The following is a 15,823-nucleotide window of genomic DNA, read 5'->3' on the forward strand; positions in this document are numbered from 1 at the left end:
CTTGAAGTACCAAGTTGTAACATAGAAGATTTCCCACTTGGTTCTATCAATTTTCTAAATATTTTCTTCTTTGACGAATATTTTTATCTTCATACAACATTTTGCATGCACTTTCAAAATCGTGGCAATCTTCCCTTTCTGTATATGATTCGAAGCTTTGAACTATTCATACACGAGGTGCTGCAGAAAGTTGATGCAACAGTAGCACGTGTTCGTAAAGATATGGATACGTATCAACATTCTAAATTATAATCATGCTCGTTGAATATGATGGACAACCCCATTTCGGTCGACTATCTAATAATAATAAATTTAATATATATGTCGGAGGCAGGTTGCCATTTTGGGGCGTTCGATGAAACTTTACTTACTTTACCGTCGCGAATGTGGTCAATATTTATCAGTACGAATATGGACACTACAAGAGGCTATGAGTAATAGTAATAGGATGGTCGAGATGATGGTGACAATGAATTCAGGTTCGATAACGAATCCACGATCCACGGGAGGACAAGTATCAACGTACTACTCGATTCGGATCACTCAATCGGCAATTCGTCCAACGACTCTAACACTCTAACTTTAACTCTCTTAATCCAAAATATATACTCATATACTACATATAATCATTTCATATCTCTGTCAGGTACATGTCCCTCCCGTGACCGTGGCTACGTCCGGTGATCTGCCATGTCACTTCGAGCTCAAACCCATCGTCATAAAGTCAGATTGGAAAATTAAGACTATTTCTTATTTTTATTACTTAAGGGCGGCTATAGTAAAAGTCTGGACTAGTGTATTGGGGTTTTTCCCAACATTCCGGACGGGAAATCCCGCTGTCTTTCCATCTCCGACATATATAATAAATTCTATAATAAATTCTATAATAAATTCTATAATAAATTCTATAATAAATTCTATAATAAATTCTATAATAAATATATAAATAATAAATTCCAATACCTATTCGTGCCAATATACAACGAAGATGAATCATTCGACTGAATTGTCTATTACGAGTAATTAAGATGTATACAGCGTGAAGGAATTATTCAACGATGAATTAACGTAACAGGCATTCTAGAATAAATTATACCGTTCCTACATCGCCTCGACTTTTCGATAATTATGTATATCCAATTATATCAAATTATCTGAAAGGATCTCCAATATTCGAAGAAACCTAATCACGAACAGAGCCTGACATAGGTACGTATATACGAGTTATTGGAACGTTAACTAGACTAGATAATCGCGAAGGTCTACTGAAAAATGTACGTCCATGGTGTACTAGGGGAAAAAGCCGCGTTAGCTCGGACAAGGGGGATGATGATTGCGTAAACGTGACACGTAGAACGAAGTTGACGGACCTGGCGTGACCAGCGAGTGTTGGGTGTGGACATGAGAAGATAAACCAACACCGAGGGTGTAGGTACTGTGCCTGAAATTACATTGCAACCGGACTACTAATAATACGTTAAAAAACTAAAAACTTGCTCGTGATGAATACTTGCTCCTTGGGAAGTTTACCTTCTTTCGAGGGTTGGCTATTTAACTTTGGATAATTAAAGTGGAAAGAAAATGTCGGAAGTACCTGATGGAAGCCAAGGTAACTTTCTATGCTGTGAGTGGCGAAGAACACTTCGCCGTCGCAGGTCAGTATGAGCAGGAACCCGTTCAGCGCCTGTAACAGACGAATTATTTTGCAAATATTACTGCAGGTTCAATAAACATTCCATCGATATTCCCTAGGCTACGTTATTGTCACAATTGTCTCGCGCGATTGAGTTACAGAGAATTATTAGCAAAAAAAAATTTACAAAAGAGCTATCAATTATCGGCGGTAATAAATTTCGTTGTACAATAAAAACAAGGCTGACGATAAAACAAGTTTGTCGAGTCAATTTTACAAGTTACAACGCATATGAAATGTCCGATTTTATCGATTCAGACTACACTGAATTCTAGAAGAATTCTCAGGTTTAAAACGATATACAAAATGTTTTACAAAGTCGCAAATATTTATTGAAAGGAAAGATTCAAAAACTTTCGGACATTACGTACGTTCCAACCTGATAGAAACTACAAGTCGGTTGATTATACTATTCGATATGAAAGCGCAAAAAAATGTCGACACAAGTCTATAACTAACGAGTTGTAATTTATCGATTTACTATCGAACCCGGATATAATATCCCATGATCATCGACGATACGAAATTAAAAAGAAAGAAAAAAGAAAAAAAGGGAACGAATAGAGAAGAAAAATTCTCTGTAGCGATAATTCACTTCTAGAAAAGGAGTTGCACAACGAGTGCTCGTTTCCTTTCCGAAAACGGGGAATTGCTGGCCGGGGCGAAAACGTTCCGGAAAGTTTCCCCATTTATCGACGTGGCCGATGGTGTGGTGGCTTTCGAATACCAAAACGAGCTAGAAACTCGAACGGCCGTATCGAAGCCCGAAATATCCGTCCTAGTTTAAACGGTCGGAGGCTAGAAACGAGTGCGGGGGAATCGGTCGTTTAAAGTACTTGTCTGCTAGCCCGTTTCCCGAGCTAAATGTGTATTGTTTTGTTTTATTTCGACCCGTTGCCGTAGGTGCCCGTGCCAGGTACTACGTCCGACTGGTTTTATTGGTCGGAAATATGAAGAGAACTCTGATACTCAGACCTCCTCGCGTTAATTTATAAAAGATTTTTCTTTCGCTTTAGCTTCGAGGTATTTTTTATTTCACGGAATAGACGATTCTTTTATAGGTAGATAGGTAGAAACAAACGAGCTCTATCGTATTTTTCTGGGCTAGGAAATTTTTAGACTTTTGGCGTTTGGCAGTTGAAAGACATTGAGGGGAAGGTTACTCGGATGGAATTTAATATTTAAAATGTATCATTGGGAATTGGAAGGTTTTCGAATGGAACGCTTGCAAATTGACTGTTCGACTTGAATGCTTCGGAACTTGCTCTGTTTTGCTACGCTTTATGACATTTATGCAGTTCACGCGAGCAAATAAAACGCATTATCAAATCGTACAGCGTTCTGAACATTTGTCGATATTCCAGTCGTATGGATTGCACGGCATATTGCGGAAAAATTTCTCGAAGAAGTAGGAATTACAGAGATAAAATTACTGCGTCTGTAAACTTGATCACCGATGAATGATTTGACATCAGCTTCAGTGGCTGACTCGGGATTTATTGTAATAGAACTACTTGCTTAGATAGCTTTACTTCAAAGTAGCTACTTTAATTTAGCTGATCCTTATTTACTACAACTTAAACTCTAAGCCTAAACAAAATTTAACATTCAGTGCGAAATTTAACAATTTAACAGTGAAGATAGTCCGTGGGATCGCGTATGACGTCTAACAGACAGCCTGTGTACCAGTTTGCTGTAGCAGAAAGCGAACGCTTCGAAATTGAATACTTGCGAATTAATCCGAATTCAGTGTCAGAGAATCGGAAGATAGCAAATTGAAATACTCCAAGTATCGAGAAATTCGCCAAGGTTCACCGACAGGGTAGGGACACCATAACCGATAATGTCGGGGGATGGCTATCGAAGCGATCGCATGCGCGACGGATGCTGCGATTTGATTGGTTGATCCAGAGGGTGGGTTTCTCTCTGGCCGCTCGCGTCAATACGGATCCGCGCGGAGGGCGAGTTTCCCCGAGCTTCAATCAACCCCCTGTACCACGAATATAAGCTGTAATAGGATTTTCTCGCTGCCTGCCTACGCTTCTTCCCTTCGAAATGGCCGACATGGCCATTTCTGTAAACCGTGCCATCCCCCGTGGGATTCCGTCTAATCGGCGCGATTGCATCCTCCTCCAAACCCATTCAACGATAAGAAAAACGCTAATAACATAAAAATTAATGAAAATTCGGTCAATCCAACTTATCAAACCAATATTTAAAGTCCAATCTTTCAGCCAATTGAAGACTCTGATAAACTAAAAATTAATAAAAGGTCAAACGACCCACGAATGAGATCAAATAAGAATTCATAAAAATAATATTCAATTATTAATCAAATAATATTAATACTCAAAGTCCAATCTGTCGAGCAACAGAAGATCTTGACGAAACGAAGATTAGAAATTTCCTCGTTATTACTCAACGCACGTTTATGCGAATTTTATATTTTTACCAGAGAAACGAAATCTATCGAGATACCTTTCATTCGCTAAATATCGTAAAGAATCTTTTTTATATATTTCTGTATATATATTAATTTTGTATATTTCTTTAAGTATTCCAAAAATGCTTAAACTTTGCTTATTCGCGCATTACCAATTCAAGAAAATAAAAAAAAAAAAAAAAGAAAGAAAAAGGGAGAATAAAAGGAGGAGGAAGGCAAAGGAGAACAGTATTTCTCGTATCGTTTACACGAGGCTGAGTTCACGGTTGACACGATCCAGGAAGAGCAGCGAAGGGTGAAAACGAGAGAGGACAAGGGGCCAGAAAAGAAAATCGATGGATTTTTATTTCTCGCGTGTGTTGGCCGGCAGCGAATCAGTCGCGTGCCGAGTGTGCGAGTACTCGCGTGTTCCGTCCAAGCGTGAACTTCTAATACCCCTTCATCCTCACCTTGACTCTGGTGTATTAGCGGGTCGCCAATAATACTTCACGCACGAAATCTTTCCATTTTCTTCGCTCATGCAACTAGAAGTCACGGGCACGGACACGGGCCGTAGCACGATCGTTCGGTATGCAGAGCCTACGAATAACCTAAATCGGAATTACATCTCCTTCGATACTCTCTCCGTCCTCTCTCTCTCTTTCTTCCTAATAACCATTTCTCCTTTAATTTGCTTTCCATTCGTGCACGTTGTTAACACCTTAAACCGTATGAGTAATTGTCGGTGAATCTGTAGATTATCGTTTATAGAAAATTTATTGGAATTTCTGTTTATTATAAACGTAGAAGGGATGTTACTTAGTTGGTTACTTAGTTCCACTTAGTTGGAATTTGAATGATTTTTCGTAAGCTTGGATGCATCGGACGGAAGACTTTCGAATGAAAAACTCTGAAAATGATAAGCGCTTGAAGCGAAAGCTTTCGAATTTTTGCGAAACTGCAATCTTTGAAATTGAAAACGTTCGAGTTGCAAGTACTGTTATCGAATAACAGCATGCTATACAGTACGGGAGATTACTCAGTTTACGAATATTGCTTTACTATTATTTTTTACGCACGAGGTCATTAACAATTAATTAAGAAAGCGGTGTGAAAGTGCGGTATTATTAAAAAAGAAAAAGGGGGAAAGATTCAACGAAGGAAAAAATGTGGATAAAACGTTAACGCTGCAAGGATATCGCGTTTCTTTTGATCGCCACTTCGCAGAGCTCTCGCGGATTGATAGCGCGCAACTCGCGTGCCACTTCACAGTCAGAATTTATAGTTCCTTTATTATTTCGACTAAGCTGCTCTTAAGTTTCCGCACACGTAACTCGCTTCCAATTTTTCGAGCCACGATCTAATCGGCCAAGTATATCTGCTCCTTAGCATATTTCCTTCCTATCGCATACAATTTACCTTTGTTTTTACCCGGCGTTTGTTTTTCCCTTGTTCGAAAACGCTGCGAATTTCAAGCATTCAATTGATGAAATTTCAGTCCGACATGACGAAAGCTTTTAACATCAAAGCTTCGACTTCTCGAAGATTTTAATTCGGAAGTTCTCGATCTCGAGCGCTTTTAATTTCAATGCTTTCGACCTGGAAAAATTTCAATTCGGGAGTTCTCGAATTCGAAAGCATCTAATTTAAAAACTTTCGATTCTAAAATACAGAATTCGCAAATGTCCCGTTTGCTTCATTCAAATCTAAAAAAAAAATCATTTTTATTCAAATGAACATCGGTCGTCCGCTTGTATCTACATGAAAATAAAAAATCAATCTGAGATCTAAGCTTTAGGACTCAACTTTACGAAAACGTAAAGCTCGATGGTTGGTTTTGCCATATCTGCTGAACATTAAACGGCAATTTGTATTTCTTCTAGTTTCTGTGTGATCGCAGGTGTAACAGATACTTATCGGAAGAGAACGTTCACCGTAATAAATTACATACCGAGATAAAAGATTCTACTATTAATTCTACGTGATTTCCTCTTAATTCATGTAAAGCCTAATGAATTTTTGTATGTAAATCAGATAATAGACACACGTTTTTTGCATCGCGGAATTTCATTAATACAAACAAAAGGAAATCTTTATTCGGGGGAGGGGATCCGTTTAGAGCTACTAAATGCAATTACGTTGCGATTTAATTAACACATGATTCATTACGAGTCGGCAATTAACTCGCACTTCATATGGCACAGTACATAAATCAACTAAGTAAATATATGTTCTGCGATATCGATTACACTCCCTGTTGTCTGTTTTGTATAATAATATATCTATTACTTGCGATGCATTGGATAGCGAACAATAACGTTTTCCCTTTCGCAATGTATATTTATCAGGAAAATTATCGCGCCGGTGAAAACCTGTTCTTAGTTTCTGCAGGGATTAATAAATTCCTTCGCAAGCGAGAAACTTGGTAGAATAGGTTTCAATATGGAATTTTTTCGCATTCTAGGCTCGCAAAATTGAAAGCTTCCGACTCGGATAGTTTTGAATCGAACGACCCCAACTTGAAAGCGCTCAATTTAAGTGCGTTCAATTTGAAAGCATTCGACTTGGGAGCGTGCAATTTCTAAACTTCTCGCTTGTAGCGTTCAATTTAAAGACTTTTAATTTGGAGGAGTGCTATCTGACATTTTTCGACCTGAGGATACTCAATTTGGAAGCTTTCGACTTGACAGCGACCAATATCTAAAAGCATTCAATTTTCACTAAATAATTATGAACGGTATCGTATATATTACATGGGGCACAATCGGTAGTTATCTTCTGCCTGTATTTTAAAACCCTATTTACTGTTCTGGAATGAAGTCACTCCGGATCACAGTTCATTCTGCCTCGCAGCCAGACGCGAATGAAAACTAGTCCTCAGTAACGCAAACTGATTTTACGACAGGAGTTAGTCAAGACTTTATTTAGCTCATTAACGCACAGGCAATTAAGCATCCTATTGAACGGTAATGTTTTTCGTAAGGGACGACTTAATTAACGAAATAGGGGAAGTAATCGCGAGAGCCGCCGGTAGAACACGTGGAAAACGATAAATTCATAAAATTATTGCCAGGTCGCGTTCGTGCTCCGTGACGAAGGAATGGTCGTTATCGGCGACGTACGCACGAACGACAAAACTACAGTTGCTAAAGCTGTCGAGGTTGACGGGCCACGCGAAACGAGATCGGACAGATTCTTCCGCTCTGACGAATTACGTCCCGAAAGGTACTCTGAATATCGGTCTAGATAATTGCGATTAAACGTTCACGTGTTTCTCGAGTGAAATTTCTTTGCCTCGCATATGCTTTATTTCGAACGTGGTAAGTTCGAAGGTGTTCGAGTCGCAGGTGTGAGGATTTCACTTTCGCGATGCCATAGTTGTTAATTAAACAATTAAAAATGAATTTAAAAAGCCTCGTTTAAATTGCATCTTTTGGGGTTCGAGGCACATAAATTCAGAAGCTTTCACATTCTATTCCTAAATGAGAATTCCCATTTGTAAATATTCGACGTAACATTTTAACATTACAAACGTCCAAAATATTCAACTTTTTACTCCAACGCTGTCGAATAGAAGCAAATTTCAAGCAAATATCTATCGATGAGATTTGAACACAAAATTCCAAGAAATCGAGATCGGTGTTAAATCGATGATCTCGTGGCGCCATCAATCATCTCGTCCAAAATCAACGACAGAGGAAAAAATGTCCCGGGTTAAATACATGAATGATAAGACGCAAGAAATAATAATATGAACGATAATGGTTTGCTCGATGGGTTTCATGCTCGAGCGTGATTAATTATGGACACCGGAAGGGTAGCTTGAGCCACGTTCGCGAAACTAATACTCGCGAGGCAACGGGACCTTTTTCGTCGAAAAAAAATCAAGACGGTATTTTTTTCGCGTCTGAACTAAGCAAGATGGCTAGACAGCATGCTTCCGGGAAACGTCCGCCGACGAAAGTCGCTCGACCACGTTTTATGCCCGCGAATGATTAATCGTATCTGCATCTATCCGCAGCGAGGACACTTGTTTCTGCGGCAAGCATCGAAATTTCATTTGTTTCGGCGATTAAGACTTCTAGTGAGTCAGACGGAATGAGAAAAGAATGAAAGGACACAAAGTTAAGGGGATGAAGGAAACACCTGCGTCCTCTAGCGCGATTCAACTAATAACGTTAACGAAATTCTACAAGTTACAAGCCGATAAACTCAATCGCATAATAGTGGCAAGTTTAATGATATCGAAGAAATAAAGTTCTGTGAGTAAATTCTACAAATTACAAGCCAACTGATTATTCTACTTAATAGTAGAATATAATATAAAGCTTGTACATGTATTGTCCATATATTTAAAAAAGATCATTCCAAGTATGTAATGACGATTTCTAGTAAATCTACATAATCTGCGTACGAAATATGTACATCTATAATGTTCTATGAAAAACTGCTGATCGATCGTTTCAATTACATTGACAGTTCCAGTACTAACGAGATCGTAAAGAAATGATAAAACTGTGAAAGAAACGCCAATAACCGCCAACTTGTAACTTGTCGATTAATTAGTACCATTAGTCGACCAATTACAGCGAAAGATAATAATCCCGATGACAGGTGAGGGAATTAAGATGCCACAGCAGAAAACGAGAGACAGGAAGAGGAATAAAATAGAATAAACTCGTGAAGGGTCATCGAACGAACGATTCGGATGGAATATCGAATCTGGTCGATGAGGAGGATCCATGGCCGGTGTCTCGTCGGAGTCTCGTCGGTGTCGACGCCAGGGTAAGAGCAAATGCTGGCGATACGTAAGGCGCAAAAGGGGGTGGTATCTAAGGGAGGAAAGGAGCACGCGATCAATACGGGAAGGACTAGCGGTGCCAGACCAAGGCGAGCCCCGTCGACCACCAACCTAACCTCATATCATCCCATCCCATGCACCCACCTAACCTACACTTACCTTTGACTCAGCCCGTGTCTCACTGACTCACTACACTTTGCCGATCGCCCCGTTTTCCCTTGCGCCCGGCTTCCGGTTATCAGTCTAAACCGCCGTTACGCTATGAAGGAACGCAATCACGGGCCAGAAATTGCTGTTTCGATGCCACCCTTCCCTCTAAAGGGGTTCAAATGTTTCTTTCAAAACAATCCCACGTTTGTCGTTTCGATAGTACAACTAGCATTCGGAATTATTTATTCGATTATAGGAGAAATGGTTTATGGGCTTGTCTCGAAGGGACGTTGTGACAGGTATACAGAGTGATTCTGTAATAATAACATGTCCATTTTGTTCGATATTCTGTCTTGGATATTGGCTTTAAAAATGGGTTTAGTTTATGGAAAGGATCGCGTTCGTGTTCACCGTCGCTGTCGATTATTTATTAACCGGTGGCTGCTAACATTTTTGTAGAAATATGTAGGAACTATTTAATCATCGTACGTATCTAAAATCTTGCAGGATTGAATTTTTTAAGGACTGTGTAATTTTGCCCTTCTGGTTTCATGAAGAAGGCACGACGTACTAAAACTTAATATCGACTTATTCGACGCGTTATTATTCTGCCGAAATATATAAACAATTTTATTTTTCAGATAAACTTTATGGTCATACACGGATAAAAATCCCTCTCATTCGGTACTTCGGTTTACCGCTATAAAATGAAACATTCGGCGCTCGTAATAACGATGATCAAGTTCCCCGTTAGATGAGGTAACTAAATGAGTTAAAACGGAATGCCTATAAATTCTGTATACAAGGTGATCAAAGAATATTCACCTATTTCAAGGTTCAAACTGTTTATAATATTCACTGGTTGAAACAACTTTTCTATCCAACTTTCATTTTCCTAATTGTATTGGCAAAAAGAACATTCATAAGACATCGCGGAAAAACGATAAAAATGAATAATAATAACACGATTGGAAGGATTTTAACGCTACTTTTGATGCACCCTGTACGACAAAAAAAAGCAACCATAGCAACTGGACGATATAAAACAAAAATAATCTGGCTACTTGGAATACCTTCACCTCGTAAACTTCGTTTGCAACATATTTGCCATACCATTCACTATATACAACGCCATTCACAGTGCACACACGGTCATTAACGAGGCAGCATCCGGCGGCTTCACGACAGCCTGGAACGCGGCCGATACGAAAATAAAAGTTCATTTAATCGTCGACAGGCTGCCACTTCCTTGGTCGTGGACGACGCACGCTCGCCTTTTTCTTCGCCGAGCTTCGACACCTGCCCCTGTCGAATCACTCGGCTCCTCTTCGCGCGACGGTTTTCGATCGCAAGTGCAGATTACTCGCCTATCTTGTTTGATTAATCTCGATACCGGCTCTCCGGATGGAATAATGAAACGCGTGCGACTTTGAACAATTTCGAGCGACTTGTCGCTTCCTTTCAAACTTCCTATTAGAGCCGCTCTACCTTTGCTTTTTATCCAGAAATCGCGTCGATTATACAACGGTGTATTTTCGAAATGTTTTTTCCCGTGGAAAACAGTTTCCATGGTTTTTGCAGCAAACAGCGATCGGTGCTTATTAGCACGTAAATACAGTCTTCCTAACTACAGCTATCAATACATATTTTGTTTAATGATGTATATCATATATAATGATTAAGTAGTCCGAAAGAATGCATTGTCCAAGGTAATGGCAAAAATGTCTATATAACGTAGTGTCCTATACTACTGTGACATTAGAACTGCTAGAGCATTCTTTCTCCTGTTAAGTATACTTCTGATACTTAGCGTACTTCTAATGGCAATTGTAGACAGTGTAAACGATCAGGCTCATCGTCATCGTGTTTTATTACGATTGTAGAGACCGAATCTAACACGTTCATTTCACTTCTAGCGTATATTGACTTCTAATGCGCTATACATACCATTTTCTAAATTAAAAAAATAATAACAAAAAATAAGAAGCAATTGTTCAAACACTTGTGAATCGAAACGACGAGTGAACGAGTTGAATATAGCTAAAAGACTGCCAATTTTTAAAAATTGATAAAAACGATAAACACGTATAGTAAACAAATAAGAGAGCGAATATTTCGCTGTTCGTTCGATAGTCAAATAAATCTGCAATGTAAGTGTGCTCCGTGCGAGCTCACCGTCGACTTGAGCAGCAGATCCAAGCTCTTACTTGTTGCTGATGCTTGCATGTCTGCCCCTTTTGCCTCCTGGCTGATTGCTCAACTTCGTCCTGCCTGTTTTCCTGTCGTTCGTCTCGATCGTCCACGAATTCTGTAAAAATCATCCTCGACAACCGATGATCCCGAGCCTCAAGAAAATCGAAGACGAATACATAATTCGCTAGCGGCTCTCTTTTCGCGTATTAACATTACTCGATACCTAGGTCAGACGAATTCGTGGCGCCAGCCCGTATGTGTGCTTCATTTATTTAGTTAGACCAGCTGCAACCTATCTCTTACATAAAGCAACACTAAGCACATTTCTTACGTAACGCGTTAACGATAAAACCGAGTTACTCCTATTTTCGCTGAATAAAAATATAAAATTTAGTTCCCCAATGACCTCGACTTAACCCAAGAGAAAACTCCACCTGTGGCAAATTTCGCTTATGAAATATACTGCTTTTGCATCTTTCATATCGTATAACGAACTGAATCAGATTTCGCTGCCAGACTCTAATTTTTCCATAGTTTTCCGAAATTGAATACCATATCGCTTTTCCTTCGAAGCCTTTAACAATCATGAAATTATCACAGTAACGACAGTTGTACAATTTCTGTTACATCTTATAACACGTTGGATTTCTCAATTAGAATCTAACTTTCCCACAGTATTCTCAGATTACTCATCTTTCCTCTGAAGTCCTTTGGTAATAAAATTATCGGAATGACAATTGTTGTACGATGAATGTTGTGCAATGTAACTTTATAAATTGTCACACGTTGTGCATCTTACGACACGAAACCGACCTCAACGCGTTTCTCTACCGGACTCTACTTTGCCCAAAATTGTCTCAAACCAAGTACCATATCGTTCTTCTTCGAGGATCGCAATCGTGAAATTATCATCGCAACGACTGTTGTACAATAAACTGTACGATGTACTTTCATCAATTTGTGTAGGTTACATCTTATAAGACGTTGAGACGAAATGGTTTGCGATTCTCCACGCCTGGCTCGACCTATCATCATCAGCCTCGTCGTTCACCAGAATCCTCCTCCATCGAACTTTTCCCAAAAGCGATCGATCGTTTCGGTACGATCGTCGATCGTTCGCACGGTGCTCGCTCGTTAAGAATTCATCGAGGTGAATCGGCGAACCTGTGCATTAGCCGACGAAACGCGCTTCGAAATTCACGGAGGTCCGGGAGCGGTTTTGTTGCGCGGCGGAATCGGGGGAAGGCGATTTTTAGCCAAGGCTTCGGTACAAATCACGCCTCTCGGTGACGTATCGCCGCGAAAGCAGCCATTTTGCTCTCATATTTTTTATTTAATAGCCAGCAGGCTATCGTGTATCGCATTAATACGCCAGCCACACCGCAGTAGCGGTAAAAGAGGGTCGTGGTCAGGAACAACCCCCGCCACCGGTAACCCGTAATCATAACCAAGCTATTTTTCTTCCTGCTGCCTCTCTCAAGCTTTGCCCGGTAGACTACAACGAGTATAGACGCCACTGGCTTTCAAGCCAACTTCCAATTGCCGCCTACATCTCGCCCATCTTTCCAATCATCGTGTTTCATTCAGCTTTTCCCCTGACGTTTCATCTTTGCCAACAACACGTCTTCGCGTACGATCGTTTGGTGTATTCACAAGCTGACTAAGTTCGGTGGTATATTCATCAAGAGCACATTTTAACGGAAAACTGTTACGTATGAAAGTTAAAATGTTGAAAATATTCACTTTGGAAACGGATTGAAAGCATTCGAGTGAAACACTTTCAAATACAGAGCGTCTAATTCGGTAAAAATTTAGTTGTAAGCATTGGAATCGTCAGCTTGCAAATTGGAAATATTTAGAAGCGTAAATAATTGCAAGCGAAGAAAGCATCGCAATTGGTAGCGTTCAATACGCTACGGTTCTCGTTAAGATCGTCCATATGGAAAGACACGCACGAGGAATATTCTATCGCGAAGCATTTTATCCGAAAGCTGTCGAATTGAATTCTCTTAAGATGTAAGCCGCGTTCAATCGCATTCGACGGCATTTTAATTAGAAACGTAGGAACTGAAATTCTCAAGTCGGCAGTCTGCCATGTGAAAGTATCTCGGTCGAAGGTTTCGGATCGGACGATTGAAAAAAATAATTTTATTAAGGTGTAACAACTACTTGAAACAAGTACAGAACATCTACTCTATAATCTTCCTCTTCATGCCAGCGAATTACCAGGCAGCATAAATAACAAAGACCACACATCCCTTGAAAATAAAAATCCAAATAAATTCCAAACGAATATGGAATACGGTACGAATAGCTATCGGCGAGAATCCATAAATTTCCGATAAAGTCGTTCCAACTTCTTACTTCGGCGTCCCTCTTCACAAATCTTCAAGATCCCTTTGAACAATGTTACGAAGGGAAACGGTATGCAACTTGTTCCAAAGTAGACTCATCGATGACATAAATCAAACAAACCGATGTACCGATTCAACGAAGAAAGGACAAAAAATGGCAGGAAAGAAGAAAAGTAAGGGTGAATGCTGTTTTATTTTTCCAGGGCGCATCGTTCACCGTGGCCACGGTGTCAAGAAAAGTATGTTGGAGTTCTGCTAAAGGAAAGCAAGAGAGTCAAGAGAGGGAGAGAGAGAGAGAGAGAGGCGCGCACTCTCGACGGGGGGTGGGTATCGTGCGCTTTGCTCGGGGTGATAATTTGCAAGAGATGGCAGAAATGGATTGGCAAAGTATGTTCTTCTCGCCGATTGAAAAATCCCCTTCGCGGGGCAACCGTGAACGCGTACGCGTGTTTTATTAGTTTATCCCGGCGATTTCAACCCGCTCCGGGACCAGTCTGATTAATGTTGATACGGTGCCCATATTCGACCCCGTAAGATCTCAGGCACTTGGCTCTGTCGATCGTCATTGTTAACGAGCCAGGATAAACGAAAAATTTGACAGAGTCGACGTTGATTTAGGATTAGAAAATACATTCGAGTTCGCTGAAACGAGATTGAGTAGGTGAAATTGAGTAATTTTAGAATTTCGTTTCAGGAAGCGTTACGGGCTTTGAAGATTCTATTTTTACAACTTCCAATTTCGTCTGCGTTAATTTCAGATTGGTAATGAGAATATAAAAGCCTTCGACGACTGGAATTTCTAACTGCAAAGAGTCTTTAAGTCTTTCCGAAATCATAGATCGTAGACACAGAGTTGCAAAACTTGGCTCGAGAAATGTGTAACAAGTTCGAGGACTCGATACTGAGAACTTTCAATTTCGTTCGTCGTCACTGTCGACGAAAGAAGATAAACGAACAAGAACTTGCAATTGATATGTAGTTAACATCGACTCGAAGTTGATCATTGAAAAACGCAACATGGGACGAACAGAGAGAATAAACGAGCGACTGAATGCTATCGACATCCGCTCAAGATCTGCAAGTAGGCAACATGTCGTCGTATAAAGAGGCTTGCACGAGCTTTAAGGAACCTTAAAGCTCTCTAAAATTAAATTACACGGGACAAATCTCTAAAATTCGAGCTTTAGCACGGCAATCTTCGAAATTTCGGAATACTAGACTTCCAATTTCGATAGCATAAATCGGCTGAAAAAATGCAACGGAGGATTATTACGGTGATTAAACGGTCGCGTGACCCATTAAGCGCGATTATTAATAAGTAATTGTTCATCGAGATCGGCCATAAAGATATCGGGGCCGGGCTCGTTACATACTTAACTCGTTTAATTCGTGAAAAAAGAAAAAACAACGAACAGGGGAAAGAAGAATTCGCGGAGAGGCGTACGAAGCCGAGCCGACGGATTTACGGGTTGCCCCGTCGCGGCAGAAATTCTCATTGCCGGTTAAAACGCGGCCGAAAGTGTTGGAAAACGCGCACTAACTGTCTCGCGCTAGGAAACCTTCGCCGCGAGTAATGCATCCGCGAGCCGTTGAGAAAATCGTAAGTATCCACCGGGAAAGTATCTCTTTGCACGCTATCTCCGCGAGCCGCCGCGATCGCTATCTGTGAAATTACCTTAAATATTCCAAGGGACTCGGTTTTGCTCGCGTAAATTATGCAACGATACTCTTTCTATCGTTCCGGCTACGCAACCTCCTCGTTTCAATCGTCTCGAGTAACTATTACGAGCAATTTACGGTTTAACGGAATAAAACGAAGATGCCATCATTTTCCTATTCTCGTTCTTTCTCCAGTAGATTCGGCGATATTGACGCACGCGGTGCGTCCACGCAATTTATCTATTTCCGAGATCGAATCGATCGACTCCACCTTTTACGTATTTCTCGATTTCGTCGTACAGATGTACGTTTAGTGTCGAAATTCTCAAAGAAAGAAATTACTTACAAGCTTGTTCATCGCGGCAAATAAACAATCGCGAATTCCGAAGAAACTCTTAATCAGTTTAGCTGTCGCGACCTCTTTGAAAACTTTGAAAAGTGTGCACGTCGTCAAATGCAGGGTACACGTGGCTGTTGTAACGTAGAGTTAAATTGTAATGAAACAACTATTTTGTTTTTCTATTTTATTACCGACGGGGCTCGTCGTGACA

At 40.2% G+C, this 15,823-nt stretch overlaps 1 protein-coding gene across 1 annotated transcript in view; it reads right to left on the reverse strand.

Moving 5' to 3' along the window:
• Nucleotides 1-15,823, reverse strand: part of LOC126873923 (aryl hydrocarbon receptor protein 1) — a 160,041-nt gene that overhangs the window by 20,256 nt on the left and 123,962 nt on the right. Inside the window, exon 4 of the mRNA XM_050635302.1 lies at nt 1,595-1,684. Within this exon, the coding sequence (XP_050491259.1) occupies nt 1,595-1,684 (90 nt within the window). The remainder of the gene's footprint in view (nt 1-1,594; nt 1,685-15,823) is intronic.

The sequence above is a fragment of the Bombus huntii genome, chromosome 15 (genome assembly GCF_024542735.1).
Source record: "Bombus huntii isolate Logan2020A chromosome 15, iyBomHunt1.1, whole genome shotgun sequence".
Lineage (NCBI taxonomy): Eukaryota > Metazoa > Arthropoda > Insecta > Hymenoptera > Apidae > Bombus > Bombus huntii.